At 47.5% G+C, this 17,722-nt stretch overlaps 2 protein-coding genes across 2 annotated transcripts in view; both read right to left on the bottom strand.

Moving 5' to 3' along the window:
- LOC122365727 (tyrosine-protein phosphatase 99A-like) overlaps nt 1-5,202 on the bottom strand; it is a 30,556-nt gene extending 25,354 nt beyond the window's left edge. The window contains exons 1-5 of the mRNA XM_043337186.1: nt 4,951-5,202; nt 4,149-4,333; nt 3,424-3,617; nt 1,851-1,965; nt 1,482-1,673 (exon numbers count right to left, since the gene is read on the bottom strand). Coding sequence (XP_043193121.1) covers nt 1,482-1,673; nt 1,851-1,965; nt 3,424-3,617; nt 4,149-4,333; nt 4,951-4,961 — 697 coding nt within the window. The 5' untranslated portion in view covers nt 4,962-5,202. The remainder of the gene's footprint in view (nt 1-1,481; nt 1,674-1,850; nt 1,966-3,423; nt 3,618-4,148; nt 4,334-4,950) is intronic.
- Nucleotides 5,203-7,654: 2,452 nt separating this feature from the next.
- On the bottom strand, nt 7,655-15,794 carry LOC122365004 (myosin-binding protein C, slow-type-like). The gene is made up of 4 exons (XM_043335871.1): nt 15,740-15,794; nt 11,533-11,702; nt 8,664-8,847; nt 7,655-7,782 (listed from the first exon to the last, which is right to left on the bottom strand). Exons 1-4 carry the CDS (start codon nt 15,792-15,794, stop codon nt 7,655-7,657), a joined length of 537 nt encoding a protein of 178 aa, XP_043191806.1.
- Between the last annotated feature and the right edge of the window lie 1,928 nt (nt 15,795-17,722).

The raw sequence follows: 17,722 nt of genomic DNA, 5'->3' as shown, positions 1-17,722 counted from the left end.
TGTTTTGCTGTTGGGCAGCTGTAAGGTCATGTGACGTCATCAAAGGTCACCAAAGGTTTTTTGCCAATAACTCCGTACAGGAACAAGATACAGCCGCGCGGATGGTCTCGTTGTGTTCAGCTCGTCAAGACGCATCGAGTGATATACATGATGACCTCGAGGTCACGTGACCTGAGGTCAACCTTTGACCTTGACCTTTCGAGGTCAACATATATATCATTCGATGCGGATTGACGAGAGGATCACGATGTTAGTTTGTTCCTATCTTGACTAATTCGAAAGTTATTCGAGAAAAACTCTCTCCATATCTAGCGCCGCCATTTTGACTTTTTCGACCCCTGTGACGTCATCTTTCACCTGACCTGAAAATGACCTTTGTAAAAATTGTAGACCTTGTCCGTGCGTATCCGATGCCGTTTACCGCTTGTCGCTATCTTGCTTCGTTCTCGAGATCTCAGGGGGGGGGGCGGTCATCCGCCCCCCCCCCCCCCGTCGGTGCGAAGTTGGCGCAGACCCCCGTCGGTGCGCGGGTTAAACATCAAACATCTTTGACACAAAGATGTTTGATGTTTAATTTGTGCCAATTGCTTGTCTGATGATGCCCTATGGGCGAAAATTCACCTAAATACATCATTTTTGACATTTAAACTTTCTATGTTCTAGGAAAAGGTAACTCATTTTGAGTTATTATAACAATATGTTCCTCGCGAGAGCACTCAACACCATATCTTCAAGGTAGTGAAGGTTGATCGTATATGAAGTCATGTATGATATATGGGACCATGCCGACCCGTTTTAGTGGTAAAAAGTAAAAACAGGGAGTTTGATTTTCCCCCATTGACTTATAATTATAAGTCACCCATTATACCCATTATAATGAGGAGGTCGAGAAATTGACCTGACCTTAGGTCATCGATATTGAAATTCCGATCTATACAAATTATAGCTACTAATGCCCTAATAACATCCTGCGACTTTCAAAGGCCTCCGAAATCTACTGTAGCTCTGGCACGGTGACAAAGTTGCAAAAAAGTGACTTGAGGTTAGGTCATTAAAAGTGACCTGGTGACCTGACCTTAAATGCTAGGAGGTTCAAACTTGCACACCATGTGTAAAATCGACAAAAAAAAAAATAGTCGTACTAAATTTTGTGGCGCTACGCGCCGCGGTTTTCCCGCTATCCACGAAAAAACTCAGGGGGGGGGGGCGGATATCCGCCCCCCGTCGGTGCGCGGGCTAAGAGCCCAAGATCGTCTGATTATCTCCAGTGCGCGCATGAGACTAATGAAGGCTATATGTGATTTCCTTTGCTGCTGACTTTCTTTATACCAACACCACACATCCTCGTATGGTATTTGTCCCGTGTCTGACCAAAAATACGGCCGAAACCGGAGCTAATTCGGATGGCGTATCGTCCTGCCGGGCTCAACCACCTGCCTCGGCCGGCACGTATAATCCGCCGGCTTCTGCGGGGATCTTACCGAGCGTGGTCAGTGTGTAAGAGGTGACGTCTCCGGCGGACACGGTAACACTGCGCACGGTAGCCTGCTGGGAAGTCCAGTAGACGGTGTAGCCCAGCAGCAGGCCGTTAGGGTGGCGGGGAGGCGTCCAGCCGAGCACCATACTGCGGTCAGTGACCTCCAGAAACGTCACGTTGTCCGGCCGAGATGGAACTGGAAGCCGCGGAGGAATGATCAGATGTGCTTGCGGACTCACTAAATGCAGAATGGATTACATTTTCACGCATAGAGTTTGCACCTGCAGAAGTTTTTACTTTCGATGGACGGTTTGAAACGAACTGATTTCGGACAAATACAATAATTATGTACTCGTATCATTTCATTTCTTACCTCCTTGAGAAGTTACGGCAGAAATGGTGTCAGGTGGACTCAGATACTCGGGGTTCTTCACTTGAAGTGTTATTTCGTACCTGGTAAATGGCTCCAGACCATCGATATAATATTTCTGAAAGTGGACATTCATTCATTAGTTTTCAGAAGTTTTCAATCATTACTATAAATCGAGTCGTGAAAGCACAAAGGAAGCTGAAAAGCCAGTAGCGTGTTAGGCACGCTGACGTAAGGCACGTTATGTAATTACCTACATGTTCTCAAACTATGCAATACTATGCAATATGCTATGCAATGTAAAAAACACACATTGCGGACGTCAACCCTAAGCCGCACATAAGCCTAGCCTTGTGATGAAATGGGCGCCCAAGAGGTGTGAAGTCCTTCCATAATATTTTCTTGGATGCTTGATATTTTTAGCAATACTCCTTGTGCAACAATGACAAATAATAACTGAAATGATTGACGTTCATGCGATGTCTGTGCACCACATGAGCTAGCCTTTCACTAACAACCCCTCCGGAATAGCCGAAGCATAGCCTTTCCAGTGCACTTCACTTTTGGTCACGCCGGCACCACTACTCCGCCGCGTTTGCGTCCCATGAGCGGACCATTGTCGACTGAAAGATGCCTGTCAGGGTACTCTGGCTCAGGGATTGTGGCAACTTCCGCTCCAAGTTGGCCCGTATTTACCGCTCGGCCGCCGCGCACGGCCGTTCACAATATCCGAGCGGCAGGCTGGCTGCACTTTACTGCCCAATCTATCAGCGGCATCTGAACGGACGAGCGACGGCCGCGACGGGCGCGCTTCATGCCGGCAGTCGCTGCCGGCGGCCTCCATTGCAGCGACTACATCGTTTGGAAACTTGCACGATCAAATCTAGTTCCCCGCCCGATTCCGACTTAATGGCAAACTTCCGCGATAAAGCAGCCGAAAGAGACCCAATATCGACTGGAAGGCAAGACAAAACAGCTCGACTTCACACCCGTCGGACGGATCCGCTCGGCTGTAACTTTGGTGTCCGAGGGAGATTTTGATGTGCTTGATCCGGTTGCGCTGGGGCCTACGATAAAATGTTCTTAGAAGCGTACTGCTTTTATAGACATTCTTATTCAGACTGGACTGAAAATAACTTCTTTGAAGTGAATGAAAACCAAGATGAACTCTGATTTCCGCCACATCCAACCTGGCCAGACAATGTGTGATTATTTTGCGGGGCTGGCGAGCGACAAACAAATGGATAACGGTCTTGGCATTTCATTTTGTAGCGCATTATGTCAGTAAGGGACTCATGTGAGGACTCATGCCAGCTAATGACAGAGCCAATGGGAACAGACCAGACCACTCGACTATCAGGTAAAGATGTTCAGTGAAACTATATTGACACAATTATTGACCATAAGCAAAAATATAATAAGAAACTAATAAATTACCTAACGTCATAAATGCATTATTTGGCTCGTGACTAGCCTGCAGGTTCATAGATGTCTGCCTTGATGTCTGCCTGCCATGAAGGAGAAATGAAGGACACACTGAGAGATATGTGTGCTCGTGTTCAAATTTGTGACCTACCCTGAGCCAGATGTCGTGCAGGTCCACCTCCGTCACCGTGCCTGGCGTCCGGCTAGGTTCCACCGGCCGGTACGTCAGTCGGTACCCAGTGAACTCCCCGTGCAGGGTATAATTGGCCGGCGGCTCCCAGCCCACCTCTATAGACGTGGACGAACGGTTCCGGGCGAACGTCAGGTTCGGGGCTGTGCCGGGACCTGAGAGGGCATGGAACTGTCAACAAACAAATGGAGGATATGTTGTAAAAGATGTAATCATCCCTTGATTCAAGACTAGCATATTACAGTATCAGAAGCCCATCCGTGCAGCTTTCTCACGTCAGTATTTTATCTCTCTCTCTCTCTCTCTCTCTCTCTCTCTCTCTCTCTCTCTCTCTCTCTCTCTCTCTCTCTCTCTCTCTCTCTCTCTCTCTCTCTCTCTCTCTCTCTCTCTCTCTCTCTCTCTCTCTCTCTCTCCTCTCTCTCTCTCTCTCTCTCTCTCTCTCTCTCTCTCTCTCTCTCTCTCTCTCTCTCTCTCTCTCTCTCTCTCTCTCTCTCTCTCTCTCTCTCTCTCTCTCTCTCTCTCTCTCTCTCTCTCTCTCTCTCTCTCTCTCTCTCTCTCTCTCTCTCTCTCTCTCTCTCTCTCTCTCTCTCTCTCTCTCTCTCTCTCTCTCTCTCTCTCTCTCTCTCTCTCTCTCTCTCTCTCTCTCTCTCTCTCTCTCTCTCTCTCTCTCTCTCTCTCTAACTCACGCTCCCGCTGCGTGTTGACCGGGTAGGAGACGGTGCTCGGCCGGCTGTGGCCCAGGGCGTTGATGGCAACCACTCTGAACGTGTAGACCGTGAAGGGAGTCAGGCCCGAGATGGTGATGTTGGTGTGATTGTTGACCGTCCGCTGCCCAGCCTCCACGCTCGGCCACAGACCACTCTTGCCGTATCTGAAATAGGGCGATACGCTTGATCTAACCGTTACTTGTTAGGTCTTCGATGTTTCTCATTGTTACGTGCTATAATACTCGTGTTGTTTATAGTTTATACCATTTATTTATAGAGTATTTTTGCTGGGTGATTTAGAGTAGCATATGGCTGGTCAAATATATGCTTTTTAGAGTCCCCTGAAAATAAGGACACAAAACGTGTCAATAACAATTTCAATGGTCATCAAATGACCATACATACATAGGATCTATAAATAAGTGTTGTGGCCTGTGAGTATGCAACGACCCGCCACGAATCACCCGTGTTACTATGTTCTAGAGATGTCAATGGGATACCAACATTTTGGTATACCGATACCAAACCGATACCAACTTGGTATTTGGTATTTCCGTCCTAATATATTTGGTATTTTGTTGGTATTATGAACCCTCACTTATGTATAAGAGGCTGAGAAATTGGTATAAATTTGGTATTTGCCTCATGTTCCTAGGTTGGATAGGTTTCGGTATTTTCTCACGGTTTTGGTTGGTATTTGGTTTGGTATCGGTATTCCGATTTTCTGTAATTGACATCACTACTATGTTCGGTGCCGCATATCCAACAGGTAAGCACTTACGAGTACATCATCTCCTGCAGTTAACGTATCACTAGGCGGCAAGCAACATTGCAGGCTGTAATCATCTGTTGAAGTTTATACGAACTTTGCATTAGTCATTTCTAAGCATCTTGCTCTTCCATCCACTTCAATAATTAATATCCATCACCAAACTCGTGCCGAGACGGGTCCACCGACCTAGTTTGACCTTGCGACCCAGGTCGGAACCACCATCTGAAATCCGACCTCCTTGGATTTCACATCAGTCGTCACAGGGGCTCGTCGGGATCGTCGCTTGAATTGCTGCGTCGGCACGTGCGTTCCATGCAGATGGCGACTCACGGGCCAGCAATCAGCCGGAATGTTCCGTACAGATGTGACGCCAGGGGCTGTCTGTGCGCCATTGTAAGCTAGTTAGCAGGAGGAGGTTCTGACGCAGACGGTGACGGCCAGGAGCTAGACGTGCTTACCAGGGGCCCGGCGCTTCAATCGGGAAATGAGAGGGGTCCTGGACGGCTCGTGTCGCTTGGAGCTTCTTTGATGATGATCAGAATATGTCAGGCTAAACAGGAAATGAAATGATATTTTGCTATGTTATATGATGTTACAAAGATGTATACACTAGTGATCAATTAACAATCAACTAATATTTAGCACACCGTTAATACATACCTAACATAAAACTGGCAAACAGAATGAAGTAAAATCCATTGGTATCCATTGGCATGGGCAATAAATATTAATCCACCAAGCGCCCTCCAAAAACTATTTCCGTCCAGCTGGCCGCGCAGAAGCTGTTCCAATCGAGGCCTGGTCCGGCGGAGATGGCATCCAGCTCCAGTCGTTCATTAGACCGCGCCTGTAAGTGTCATGCTCAGCATTTGCCGCCGGCTCGTTACTCTTGATTGGCCTCATCAGGCTGGGGATCAGTGTGGGGCCTGAGAGGGAGGGGTGGGAGGAGGAGCCAGCAGTCGCGTGCGGACGTCCGGGGACTTGTCGAGCGCAGGACAGGATATGAGCGGTAGCTTCGCTATGCTGGAGATGGAAGATGTTCATTTCCACGCGGAAGTGGTCGGTGAGTTATTGTGTTTTGCTTGATTTACACGGTTGAAAACGAGTTTGGCGATCACTCGGTCGTTGGGAATGGTGCGGTCCAATGACCACAAGTCAAATCGAGCATGGGTATGAGTGGGTGTTCAGAACGTTTCAAATTTACAGACTAGAGGTGGCAAAAGGTGAAAATTTTGGGAACCAGACTCGAACCAGATCCGACTGGACTAAGCTGGATTCGGAACCAGTTGGACCCGTTCCCCAAAAGTCAATTAACAGAATTTTTTATAGGTATCATTAGTTGCATCATGTAAAACAGCCTTTCCCCCCCTGTGAGTACCTATGAGCTACAGTGTGCAAAGAAACATACAATACATGAACATTTTTTTCCATTCACTTCACATTTTGCAATCATGTGAAGTGTGCAAGATATAGGGTTTATGGTAGGACCCAGTTGGACCCGTCAGAAAATTTCTAGGAACCGGTCTGGGACCGGTTCTTTGGACCGGGTCCTTGGGTCCACATTTTGCCACCTCTATTGCAGACCTCGCAGTCGCATATTCCAGGGGTTTGTCAACCCACTAACATTGGGCGTTAAACTTATTTGATGACATTCCATGTTCACATTGCTCTCGTCTGACCACGACATCGTGCTCTATTTAAGTGGTACACTTATATAGTTCGTTTTTTTATAAATTGACATACCTAGGTTTAATTTTCAAGAACTGAAATCTTACGAAATATTAGGGCGCACGATAACATGTCAACGCAATCATGACCTCTAGATTCTGAAAGTCATTGTGCATACGCATGAACATGTTGAACAAATAGTCGTATCGTCGAATAGAGGAAGGAATGGTGATTTATTTTCCATGTGCTCTTTTCTTCATTGCGTTCAGTTGTTTTATTAACCGGAAGAATCCACTAACAAAAGAAAACTGACTACTGGCTGAATATTCCTGCGCATAGGAGTGTAACAGGCTTGCTACACAAAAATGTAACATAAGGACGCATCTGGTCGTTCATTCGCAAAAGAGCATGAACAAGAAATTTTTGTCAACCTCAACAACTCATGGGATAGAGATCACTGTTCAACATCCGTCGCATAAGTTTGGTGTTCAAAGACTGTGGAAAGCAGCTTGTTCTCCGTAGCATCATAAACAATTTGCACAAATCATAGCGGAAATGGACAAAGTGCCGCCCCATTGAACGCTACGGGACTTTACTGCCATTGGCGGCGACGACGACGGCACTAAATTCTAATACACTTGCTGCAGTGTATAATGCCGTAAGCACCCAACAGAGCAACCAACACTATACCACCAATGCACATGAATTCATGTGTAGTAGGTACTTTCTTGTCACCGCTTGATAGTTTCTTTGTCATATCAATCAACTCTTAGCCATGACCGTCGGTTTTTATTGCAGCTTTAGCGTACTTCTTCTTACGGGTATGTATCTGATCAAACTGCCGGTTATATGTACTGCATGATGTCATTTGGATCTTGAACCGGTAGAACGATGCGTGACCGGTCCAAGTCCAGCAAGACCGACCAGTGATAATACCGGTCGATTCCGTTGACAGTTTTGGAGAACGGACTAGATCTATGTTCTCTTGACTGTCTGTGCCCCCGGAATGCCATTTACTTGGTCTGAGCCGCTGTTCAGGGCCCGCCTACCTGGTCTGGACCACGTAGTACTCGATCGGCGCGTTATTGGTGTACTTGCTGGGAGCCCAGCTGAGGTTAACCAGCCGGGACTCGTGACGGAGCACCATGGGCCGCCCCGGGGGACTCGGCACGTCTGAAACACAGTGAAAGTATTCACAGGGGGACTGGGCACGTTTGAAACACAGCGTGCTTACAGGGAGTATTCGAAAAGTCTGGCACACAGCACAATATTTCATCGGCCTGATAGGACTCCATGCAAGAACTTGTTGCAAGAACTCGGCAAGAAACTTGTAGCAGCGTCACCGCGGGTGACGCTGCTGAGCACAGGGCTAATGTTAAAATGCCCAAATCAAAGGGGGGCACGGTGCCCTGGTGCCCTCCCGGTTCCGCCGCCTATGTGCTGAGCATCTCAGTTCTGCTCAGTCCACACGCAGTTTCTGTGAGTTGTTACATCGCACATCATGGTCAACGATTGAGGTCAATTGACGCGCCGATCCCCCAATGGCCGCCCTTTGTCACAGAGAGGGCGGCCTACCAGAGCAACTCTGATGGTCAATAAAACCATGATTGTTTGTCAAATGACTGTCGAGGAGACCGAGGCATCGAGTCGCTTCCAGCGAGGAGCCCACTCGGACCCTAACTTGGTCGGAAATGGACCGACCATGAGAGGGCAGACGTATGTGAATGGGTTATAGCCGATCTCAGGGGCTCTGTTAGCAGTAAACTGTTCTGGCATCGACTCGTAACATTGCCGGACGCAGAGACCTCGGATACAAGTTGGGTCTAAACGTTCAATTATGCCAGTATTCAGATCGTGAATATGAAACTAAGAGCCGGACGCTGGAATAAGACATTCTGAAAATGATAAACAAAGTGTAGCTTTCCTTCCATCCTGTCCGTCAGGAGCATCATGCATCACTTGGCAGTGAATCTTTGGGGCCTCCTCTCACATCGCATTAAACCTGGATAGAGGACTAGGATCAAGCAGCGTCATCTACCCCCGATTTGTCTTACCGAGGACGAGCAGCTGGACGATGTTGCGCTCGGAGGCCTGCTTGTTGAAGACGCAGCTGTAGACGCCCGAGTCGGTGGCTCTGGCCGGGTCGATCACCAGGGACCACGAGTCCAGATCCAGGGAGAGACGAGCGTCCTCCTGTTGGACGCTGACCTTTCCACCCGCATAGGTCACCAGCTGGCTCTGCGCCAAAACAGACGCGCTGGTTGAATACGTAAACTCGCGTAGGCTGTCAAGCTGTGACCGTGACTGAATGTTGATTAAACATGCTACAGTCTTACAAAAATATGTAAAACCGTTGTTTAGTAATTGGAGCTAGCGAATGGGAGCGAGTTTTTTCATAAGTGAAGGCAACTGTTATTGAACTTTTCAATTACATCGTATGTCTGGCATATAATCGAAGAAGCTCATTCGCTTCCCTTCTATTGTCAAAGATCGCAGCATAATACGGACTCTATCGATATGCAAACGGTTAGCGCGCGGCAAATGATGCCATATTTTGTCGTGCCCCGGCCAAACGACGCCATAACTTGTGACAATGTGGCAGATTACCAATTATGTCAACGGCAGGGAAGCCCTAACTAACTACTTCCAGGCGTGCTTCAATTGGCGTTTTAGAGTAAAGGAGGTCCCTGAGTAAAGAGGTTGGAGACCGGAGACCAGGGGCCGTATTCACGTCGATCATATTCGTAAGAATTTTCTTAAAGGGACAGTATCATCAAAAAAAAAAAAATCAATGCATGGAGCTGATTTTTTTTTACTAGCATTTCTTATTTTTCTGAATCAGAAAAACATAGTTTGAGGACCGAACTCGGTGAAAAATATTTTTTCATGAGCGAGTCATTTTCATGAGCGAACCAGCACTACAAGCATGGCCGCCACTTTGGAAGCCTGCGAAATTACTACAGAACTGGCGCAGATAATACATTATTGACGCTACGCTTACGCGGCCGCTCTTCTGATTGAGTTGTCGTTGAGATCGAGACTGATCAGATGACGTCATACATATACGTCATACATTGGAGGGAGATTGTGATTCAAGCTGGAGGAATTCCTTTGTTGAGCCGCTAGAATCCGAAGGAAACAGCGGAAATTGCCTACGACTATTTAATGAATTTAACGGTGATGAATAAGTGCGAAAAACGTTTTGGCTTTATAAAATTTGATGAAATGACCAGGGTAAAAGTTTTATTACTGGCGGTCAATTCAAAACGGCGCAAACATTTAAACAGTGAAGATAGTGAAGCACGATTCAAAGTGTAGTACACCTTTCGTACTTTGAGCGGCGATAGCGGGATAACGGTGTGGAGCTTCGAGGATCGGTCTTCAGTTCCCGGACCAGAAAGGTGGGGCCTATGCAATGTCAAATTTCATCAAAATGGTGATACTGTCCCCTTAAGTTTGACCTACTTTTTAAGTAAATGTCTTTATTTACGTGAACTCCGTCGATAAAAACTTAAGAAGTGTCGACGTGAATACCAAATTAAACTTACGAAAGAAAATCGACTTACGAAGTCGACGTGAATACGGCCCCTGATACCCAATTGGGTTTTGGGAATCGGACTTCGTTTAGAATAATAGTCGATAGATGATAATGCAAAAGACAAATGTTATTGGTGAAGTTCGTGTACCTCTAAAACATGTGTGCAACATGCAATATGCAAGACCTCTCTCCCTCTCCCTCTCTCTCTCTCTCTCTCCTCTCTGTCTCTCTGTCTCTCTGTCTCTCTGTCTCTTTCTGTCTCTCTCTGTCTCCCTCTGTCTCCCTCTGTCTCTGTCTCTCTCTCTCTCTCTCTCTCTCTCTCTCTCTCTCTCTCTCTCTCTCTCTCTCTCTCTCTCTCTCTCTCTCTCTCTCTCTCTCTCTCTCTCTCTCTCTCTCTCTCTCTCTCCTGCTTATCTGTCTGTTTCCGCATTTCAATATTTATTAATAATTATTTCATGTTCTGCACGCTCAATCACGGCACTTTTAAACACAGTTCAAACGCGTAAGCTTCCTAACTTTTAAAGACTAAGGCATCCCGTATTTCCTAAGCCGTAATGCCCACTTGTTTTTCTCTAAGATGGACCACACTCAGACCCAGATTATTTTTCGAGGACAGCCGCAATATACTCGTAGCTATTGGCGCCTCATGTCTTCAACATAAATAAGCCCGTTACAGTCGCAGCCCCCTACTGCCTACAAACATGAACAGTTCGAAAGTGGAAGCCACGCAAAACCTCTACGTTATTTACATTTCCTTCATATCCCGCAAAAAGTCAATCAGCATTTTTTCCTAAAAAGATAGTGCAAAATGGACTTAATGAAAATCGGTTGATGCAACTTTAGATAGCCATCCATCACGAACTGAATTTTGTCCGATATCTGAGGTCATATCGACTTTAACCAGTTCACCTGAGACTGTTCAGTTAAGGATTAACAACGTTCCTTGCGAAGGGCAGAATGCTAATTTTTTTTGCATCCTACGACCACGGAAGCGTGTCCGACGTCCGTGTTTTGCCGTTATTGTGTGCTAGGAATGCTGTGCCGCACGGTATTCGAGCCCTGCGGCACAGTCTACCTGCCAGGCCTTTGGATTTCGGCAGACTGTCAGGGTTCAATGAGGACTGAGGAGATATGAGTGAAGGGGGCGCTAAGGGGTGAAGATTGCATTAGCTCCCAATGTTTGCAAATTGCAGAAAGAACGTCTCACTTATACTAATTGTGGCGTAATCGTGTTATTGTTCAGTGTTCATACTTCATGGTATAGGTAAAAACTACCTAACTTTACTGAAAACAGCCTCAGGCAGCATACGCGTATGTATGTCCCGGTCATAACTAATGAAATCAGCCAGCGTGTTTAAAAAAATGACGTCAATGTCTGCTCTTACCGATTGGCCGGCCACCAGGCACGTCTTCTTGCCTGAGCAGCGGCTCCACACCAGCTGGTTCACCCGATAGTCACCAGGGGCGCTGGCATCGGCGGCCGACAGGGCGGGACAGGGCAGCGTGGCGTTGTTTCCTGCCTTGACCGAGACCGGGGTCAAAGGTGAACAGTAGCCTGTGAAAAGACAGGATAGCTATAGAAAAACTGCTTTCAAAAAATGAGAACTGTAAATTCTAGCTTGCTAGTGATTAGTGATGTCAATTACAGAACATCTGAATACTGATACCAAACCAAATCCTAACATAAATCGTAAGGAAATACCGATACCGAACCAACTTCATAACATGAGGGAAATACCGACTTTTTACCAATTTCTCAGCCTTCTTATACATTAGTGGGGGCTCATAATACCAACAAAATACCAAGTACATTAGGATTGAAATATACCAAATACCAAGTTGGTATCGGTTTGGTATCGGTATACCAAAAAGTTGGTATCCGATTGACATCTCTACTAGTGATCATGCTGCTCAATGCACAATGGTGTTTGTTGCATAGTGTTAAATCCTGTTTCCGTATTTTTTAGTCATATTTTGCCTTTTGGCATTCATACAAGCCATTTATTTACATCAAATGCATAAAATGCTTACTTATTAACTACCAGTTTTACACTGTTTGGCTGACAACAAACAGTCGGCTCCTTTTTAATTCGACACGGCCATTTAGGCATGGTCCTCGTCTCATAAGCGTCTCATCATAGTGGTCTCATAATCGTCAGCTCCAGACGGCCGATTGGATTCTGAATGTGGTCGAATCGCATTGACGAGGAAGCTTCCAACTTCCGTTCAGGCTTGGTGGCCGTGTCAATAAATCAAGCGTTTGGTATCTAAGCCGTTCTTGGTAAATACAAATTAGGATGGATTAACCCTCGCCCGCACATGGGGGGGGGGGGTGGTTGCCACCCCCCCCCCCCCAGGTAGTCTTTCTGCTCTGCACTCAACATTTTTTTTTTAGCTAGAAGGCTGAGTTTTCGTATAGCTGCTCCCCTATCCTTTCTTGATGTCCACTGAAAATTTCAAGTTTCTGTGATTTTTGGTTTCGGAGATATGACCTTGTTTTTCAGGTCATGTCATGACCCAAATGGCCAATTCTCAACATCTTGCGTTTGCCATGGGCCTTGTGAGCTTTTGACACCCTGATTTCGGCCTTTTTGCCAGTCTTGCCTCCCACCTATCATGGAACATGTTGTTCGACGATGTACAGGGGTCAAGGTCAGGGTCAAGGTCAACCTAGGTCATCTAAGATAATTGCGTTTTATGCAAGCTGAATTTACTTTTTGTGAAGTTTTTTGACTGCATTTTTGGTAAAAGCTTCTCAGATCATGATTTCATGTAATATGGACCCAAAAACAATCGGTGCACACATCAGTATACACACAGACACACACAGACATACAAACACATATAATTGACCTTGACCTAACTTGACCTGACATGACCTCAGCAGCAAAATTCTGGTCGGGTAGTGTGACAAAGAGGTTCTAGCTGGCTTGGCACCAGAAAACAACATCGTCATCGGTATTTGATAAGCAGCGCACTTGATATCCAGCGGTGACCCAAAACAGCAGCATTTTTTAGTTTGACCTGACCTGGAAGGTCAATTACTGACCTGAGAAGGTAAAACTGGGTATCATTGGATTCGTCTCTTCCCAAAGAATCTTTTTGGTCTTATCACTAAGCTCTATCTCCAACAGGAACGAAATGGCGCGGGGGGGTGGCAACCACCCCCCCCCCCATGTGCGTTCTAGGATGGGAAAATGGCATGTGCGGGCGAGGGTTAATTGTTCAAGTGGACTCACGCTGTTTTGAGAACTAAAGCTAGAAGTTAAGATGAGAGTACATAAAACGATTAATAACAATACTGATGCCTAATAGTAAGTCCCGTAGATGAACAGTTGAACACAGTCAAAAACTTATTCTAGTACATTTTTGTAAATAAATTCAGTTCTACAACCTTGAGCCCTGATTAAACTGCGCCTGGTCAATTGTCCTGCAATTTGACTGAACAGCTTAGCATATTGACACACAGCTTTTAGTAACTTTGACTGTACCCGCATATAACTGGGATAACACGGAGACTTGGGGGAGGGGGGCTCTATTAGTCCCTCTATCCATAGGCGGCGGAAGGAGGGGGAGGGCACCGCCGCACCGGAGCACCGTGCCCCCCCCCTTTTATTTTGCCATTTTAACATTAGCCCCATGGACGTTGCATGGAAAGAATGGAACCACAAGTCGGCAGTGCTCCCCTTAACCCATTAATGCCGGAATTTTTATTTTTTGATTCTTAAGTTGCCCTTAACAAATGTTAGCCACACGGGTCCAAGTAAGAAAACTGTGCAAGCTTAAAAAAATTATTCCATCGGTTCTCAAGTTATAAGCATGGGTCATAAATGACCCAACCGGCATTAGTATAGTCACAAATAAGGAGTTATCACGAAAACCGATTTAGCTAGATACCTTATTGTGTATGCTGTATAGCGGTCTCAGCCAAACAATATTAAGAGGCACTGCATTGCAATGCTTTGCAACGTCAAATTGGCGAGGCCGTTGGTGCCGGTGGCAGGCCTGTGGTGCCCCTGTTAGGCCTCTGGTGCTCCTGACACTGTCAGGGGCACCATAGGCCTGAGAGGCCTGTGGTGTCCCTGGGCCCTGACAAGCCTGAGGTACCCCTGACAGGCTTGTGGAGCCCCTGACAGGCCTGCAGTGCCATTGCTAGGCCTGTGGTGCCCCTGGAGGCCTGCGGTGCCCCTGCTAGGCCGCTGGTGCCCCTGGGTCCTGGCAGGACTGTGGTGCCCCTGACAAGCCCGAAGTGCTCCCGACAGGCCCGTGGAGCCCTTACAGGCCCAAGGTGCCCGTGCGAGGCTGGTGGTGCCCCTGTGAGGTCGATGGTGCCCCTGGCAGGTTCCTGGTGCCCCTGGCAGGTCTGTGGTGCCCCCTGGCAGACCTGTGGTGCTCTTGCTAAGCCGATGGTGCTCCTGCAGGCCTGTGGTGCCCCTAACAAGCCTGTGGTACCCCTGACAGGCCCGTGGTGCCCCTCGGCCGGCCGAGTCGCCGGCCCGCCCCGCGTCACGGCCCCGCACGACCGGTCCGCTCATGATATCCCAACATCGCAGCACTAGGCCTGTGGTGCCCCTGTCAGGCCTGTGGTGCCCCTGATAGGTCGGTGGTGCCCCCGGGCCCCAAGGGAGGTCATGAGTGACCCATATGACCCCCTCCTTTGGATCCGCCACTGGGATCTGATCACAACCCCCAGAAATAAGTAATCGTATAATCATCAGTTGCTTCCCTTGTATTCAACATACGAGAAAATTGACAACACTATTGCCGGCTGGGTCATTTATGACCCAATGATATTTATCGAGGAAAAAAAGTTATCCGATGGCGACAAGAAGGGCAAAAATATACATCATGCCTTTTTCAGACAAGTTTAAATGCCAGGTGGACGATCATTCAACAGATAGTAAGGTGCAAACATAATATAATATTACTTTTTGGGGCGGCGCGCCATTGCCAGTGACCGGCGACTGTGCAGTCCCGTCGTCTTTGGCTCCAGAAACTTCAGTGGACGAGCTCACACAAGTTTTATGGGGCTCCGACGCTCGCCACTGAACCCACAAATCCAACAAAACACACGCACAAGTTCCTCAAAGTGCCACTTGCCTTCATTGAGAAAAATCATTAAGGTTTTGCTTTTGGGTCATATATGACCCAAGCGGCATTAATGGGTTTTAATTGAAGGTGTTCCGCCGCTACTGCCTCTATCTCCAAAACTACTGGGCTGATGGTCAAAATTTAAACGTCATTTGATAGCTCTGGAAGAAATGTCCTGCGGAACTTGATTTTATTGACCTTGAGTTCAATGATAACGTTACAGGTCAGGTCTATAGGTAAAAACTATCAACATTTTGGCTTGTACACCACTTGGGTTTTGGTCGCTGGCTAGCGAACCGGATAAGGATCTTGTACAGGGAGCCGCAGTTGATATCGCTGCACACAGCTGCTCCTGGAACTGGACTGGAGATACTTTTAGAGTTCGAGTTCCTGTACAGTGCAACTGCAACCCCGTGATTGTTCTCAGCAACATATTTCAATGTCTATACGTATACAGGCGATACACTTCACGCATAGACAGATATTTGTTCATGCACTTACCTGTCCGAAGAAGATGAGAAACGATCACCACCAGCAAGAAGTCTCCGTTTGCCATCATCTCGATTCTTAGTGTCCTGTCTTCCCTCTTGCCATGTGTTGCCTCACTACGCTGATATACCTAACACCGACATAAATCACACATTGCCATCGGAGCTGATGTTTCTAATTTATAAATTATCCGTAACCTTCCACCGACTATGAACGCGCGGTATTCCGCAGAGCGGACTGTTCAGCCGTCCGCCCCCACCGACTGGCCACAGAGGAGTGGTCCGTCGACAACGACGCGGGCCCGTCGACAACGACGCGGACCGACAACGGAGCTGCCCGAAGCCTCCGGTCCGCGCGCGTCGCCGCCCGAGTCTGCGGATCGTGCTGCGGTCGCCGCGGGTGCTGTAATGTTGCTGATGGTGGTGATTACATAGCAGTTGAGTTTAGGTAATATAGGTATGTACGTGAGAAAGCCATTCGACGACGAGGTAGTTATGTGGTGCATGTTGTATTGCTAAGATCCGGCTATGCATAAACGCCTTCGTTCTTACGGCTAAAAATGTCACATAGGCGGCGGAACGGGGAGGGCACCGGGGCACCGTGCCCCTCTTTGATTTTGGCATTTTAACATTAGCCCTATGGACGTTGCATGGAAAGAATGGGACCAAAAGTCGACAGTGCCCCCCCCCCCTTAACCCTCGCCGGCACAGGGGGGGTTGATGCACCCCCCCCCCTAAGGTGTTTCGCGAATAACTCGCGTAAAAAGCGGCCGATCGCGGCGAAACTTTCCGTACCCTCGCATTGATCAATTTTACACCTACCCTTAAAAATTTCATGACCCTGACCCAAATGACCTTTGACCTGTGACCTCTTTTCTGAGACCATGCTTGGCCGGAATCGCGATTCGGCGTATGTCGGCTCGCATTAGCCGCGCGTTTGCAAGCTTTTCGTGGTTTCAAACGTTCAACATGTGATTTGATGTTGCTCCCATACATTAGGGTGGGTTTTAAGGTCACCTGAAGGTCAGGTCAGGTCATTGACCTCGGGTGACCTCGGCTCACTTTTTCGAGTTTTACATGTTTCTAGGCTAGTTTTTGGAGCTGAATTCGAATTTAGCAACCATTTGAACATTTAAGAAGTAGTTTTGGTGCTTTCGTAACATGTTACGAAGCTGTCAGAGGCGGTTGACACGTATAACGAATACCCGTCACAACCCCTACCGGTTGACCTGACCTGACCTGACCCGACCTGGTCTAAATGCTAAAAGACATCATCTCTGATCAAAACTAGCACGATATTCGTGATCAGCACCCCGGAAAACCACATTACAGCCACACTTTACGACTTTCTAACAGGTCCCGATTTTCCCGGTTTTCGGGTCATTGACCTGACCTGGAAGGTCACCCGATGACCTAGGACATTAAAATTGGGTGTCATCGGCTTCCTCTCGTGACGGGCAACACGCTCGTTTTTTCCGCGAAGCTCTAGCTCGATCAGGGGCCAAATGCGAAGGGGGGTCGTACCAACCCCCCTTGTGCCGTCGAAGGACGCAAAATGGCCTGTGCCGGCGAGGGTTAATTGAAGGTGTTCCGCCGCTACTGAAAAATGATCATGTTCATGTGTTCATTAAAACGACTTTGAATGCTACGAATGGAAGTTGTAGCAGTGTCCCACGCATTTACACTTCAAAGGCAGGATTGGGTTGTAAGATATAAGGACAGTTCCTGAACTGGAACCTCTGACCTATTTCTCTGTACGTCCTTGTGCATGCTTTGCAAGCTGCTCTTTGCATTCTGTGGTCTCCAGTCACTTGTCAAAGAAAAGCATGCCACAATTTGTTTTATGCCTGTAAACACCCAACAGTTTAGCTCACCAACAATCCCAGATGAGAGTGAAACTGCCCATAACCACCAAAAGGGGTGGCCATGGTCGGGTGTTTACCTCTGCGTGCACTACATAAGCGTGATGTCCGAATTTGGGTTTCGAATAGGAGCA

This window comes from Amphibalanus amphitrite, unplaced genomic scaffold (assembly GCF_019059575.1).
Source record: "Amphibalanus amphitrite isolate SeventyFive unplaced genomic scaffold, NRLGWU_Aamphi_draft 000028F_arrow, whole genome shotgun sequence".
In the NCBI taxonomy this organism is placed as follows: Eukaryota; Metazoa; Arthropoda; class Thecostraca; order Balanomorpha; family Balanidae; genus Amphibalanus; species Amphibalanus amphitrite.
Note: the sequence above shows the minus strand (reverse complement) of the source record. Positions and strands in the feature narration are given on the sequence as shown.

Bases quoted from the DNA above. Each gene is read 5' to 3' on its own strand.
- LOC122365004 (XM_043335871.1), bottom strand. From the start codon at position 15,794: ATGGCAAACGGAGACTTCTTGCTGGTGGTGATCGTTTCTCATCTTCTT. The intron at 11,703-15,739 runs GTAAGTGCATGA...GTCTTTTCACAG, and splicing joins TTCTCATCTTCTTCGGACAG to GCTACTGTTCACCTTTGACC. The intron at 8,848-11,532 runs GTAAGAGCAGAC...GTTTTGGCGCAG, and splicing joins GCCTGGTGGCCGGCCAATCG to AGCCAGCTGGTGACCTATGC.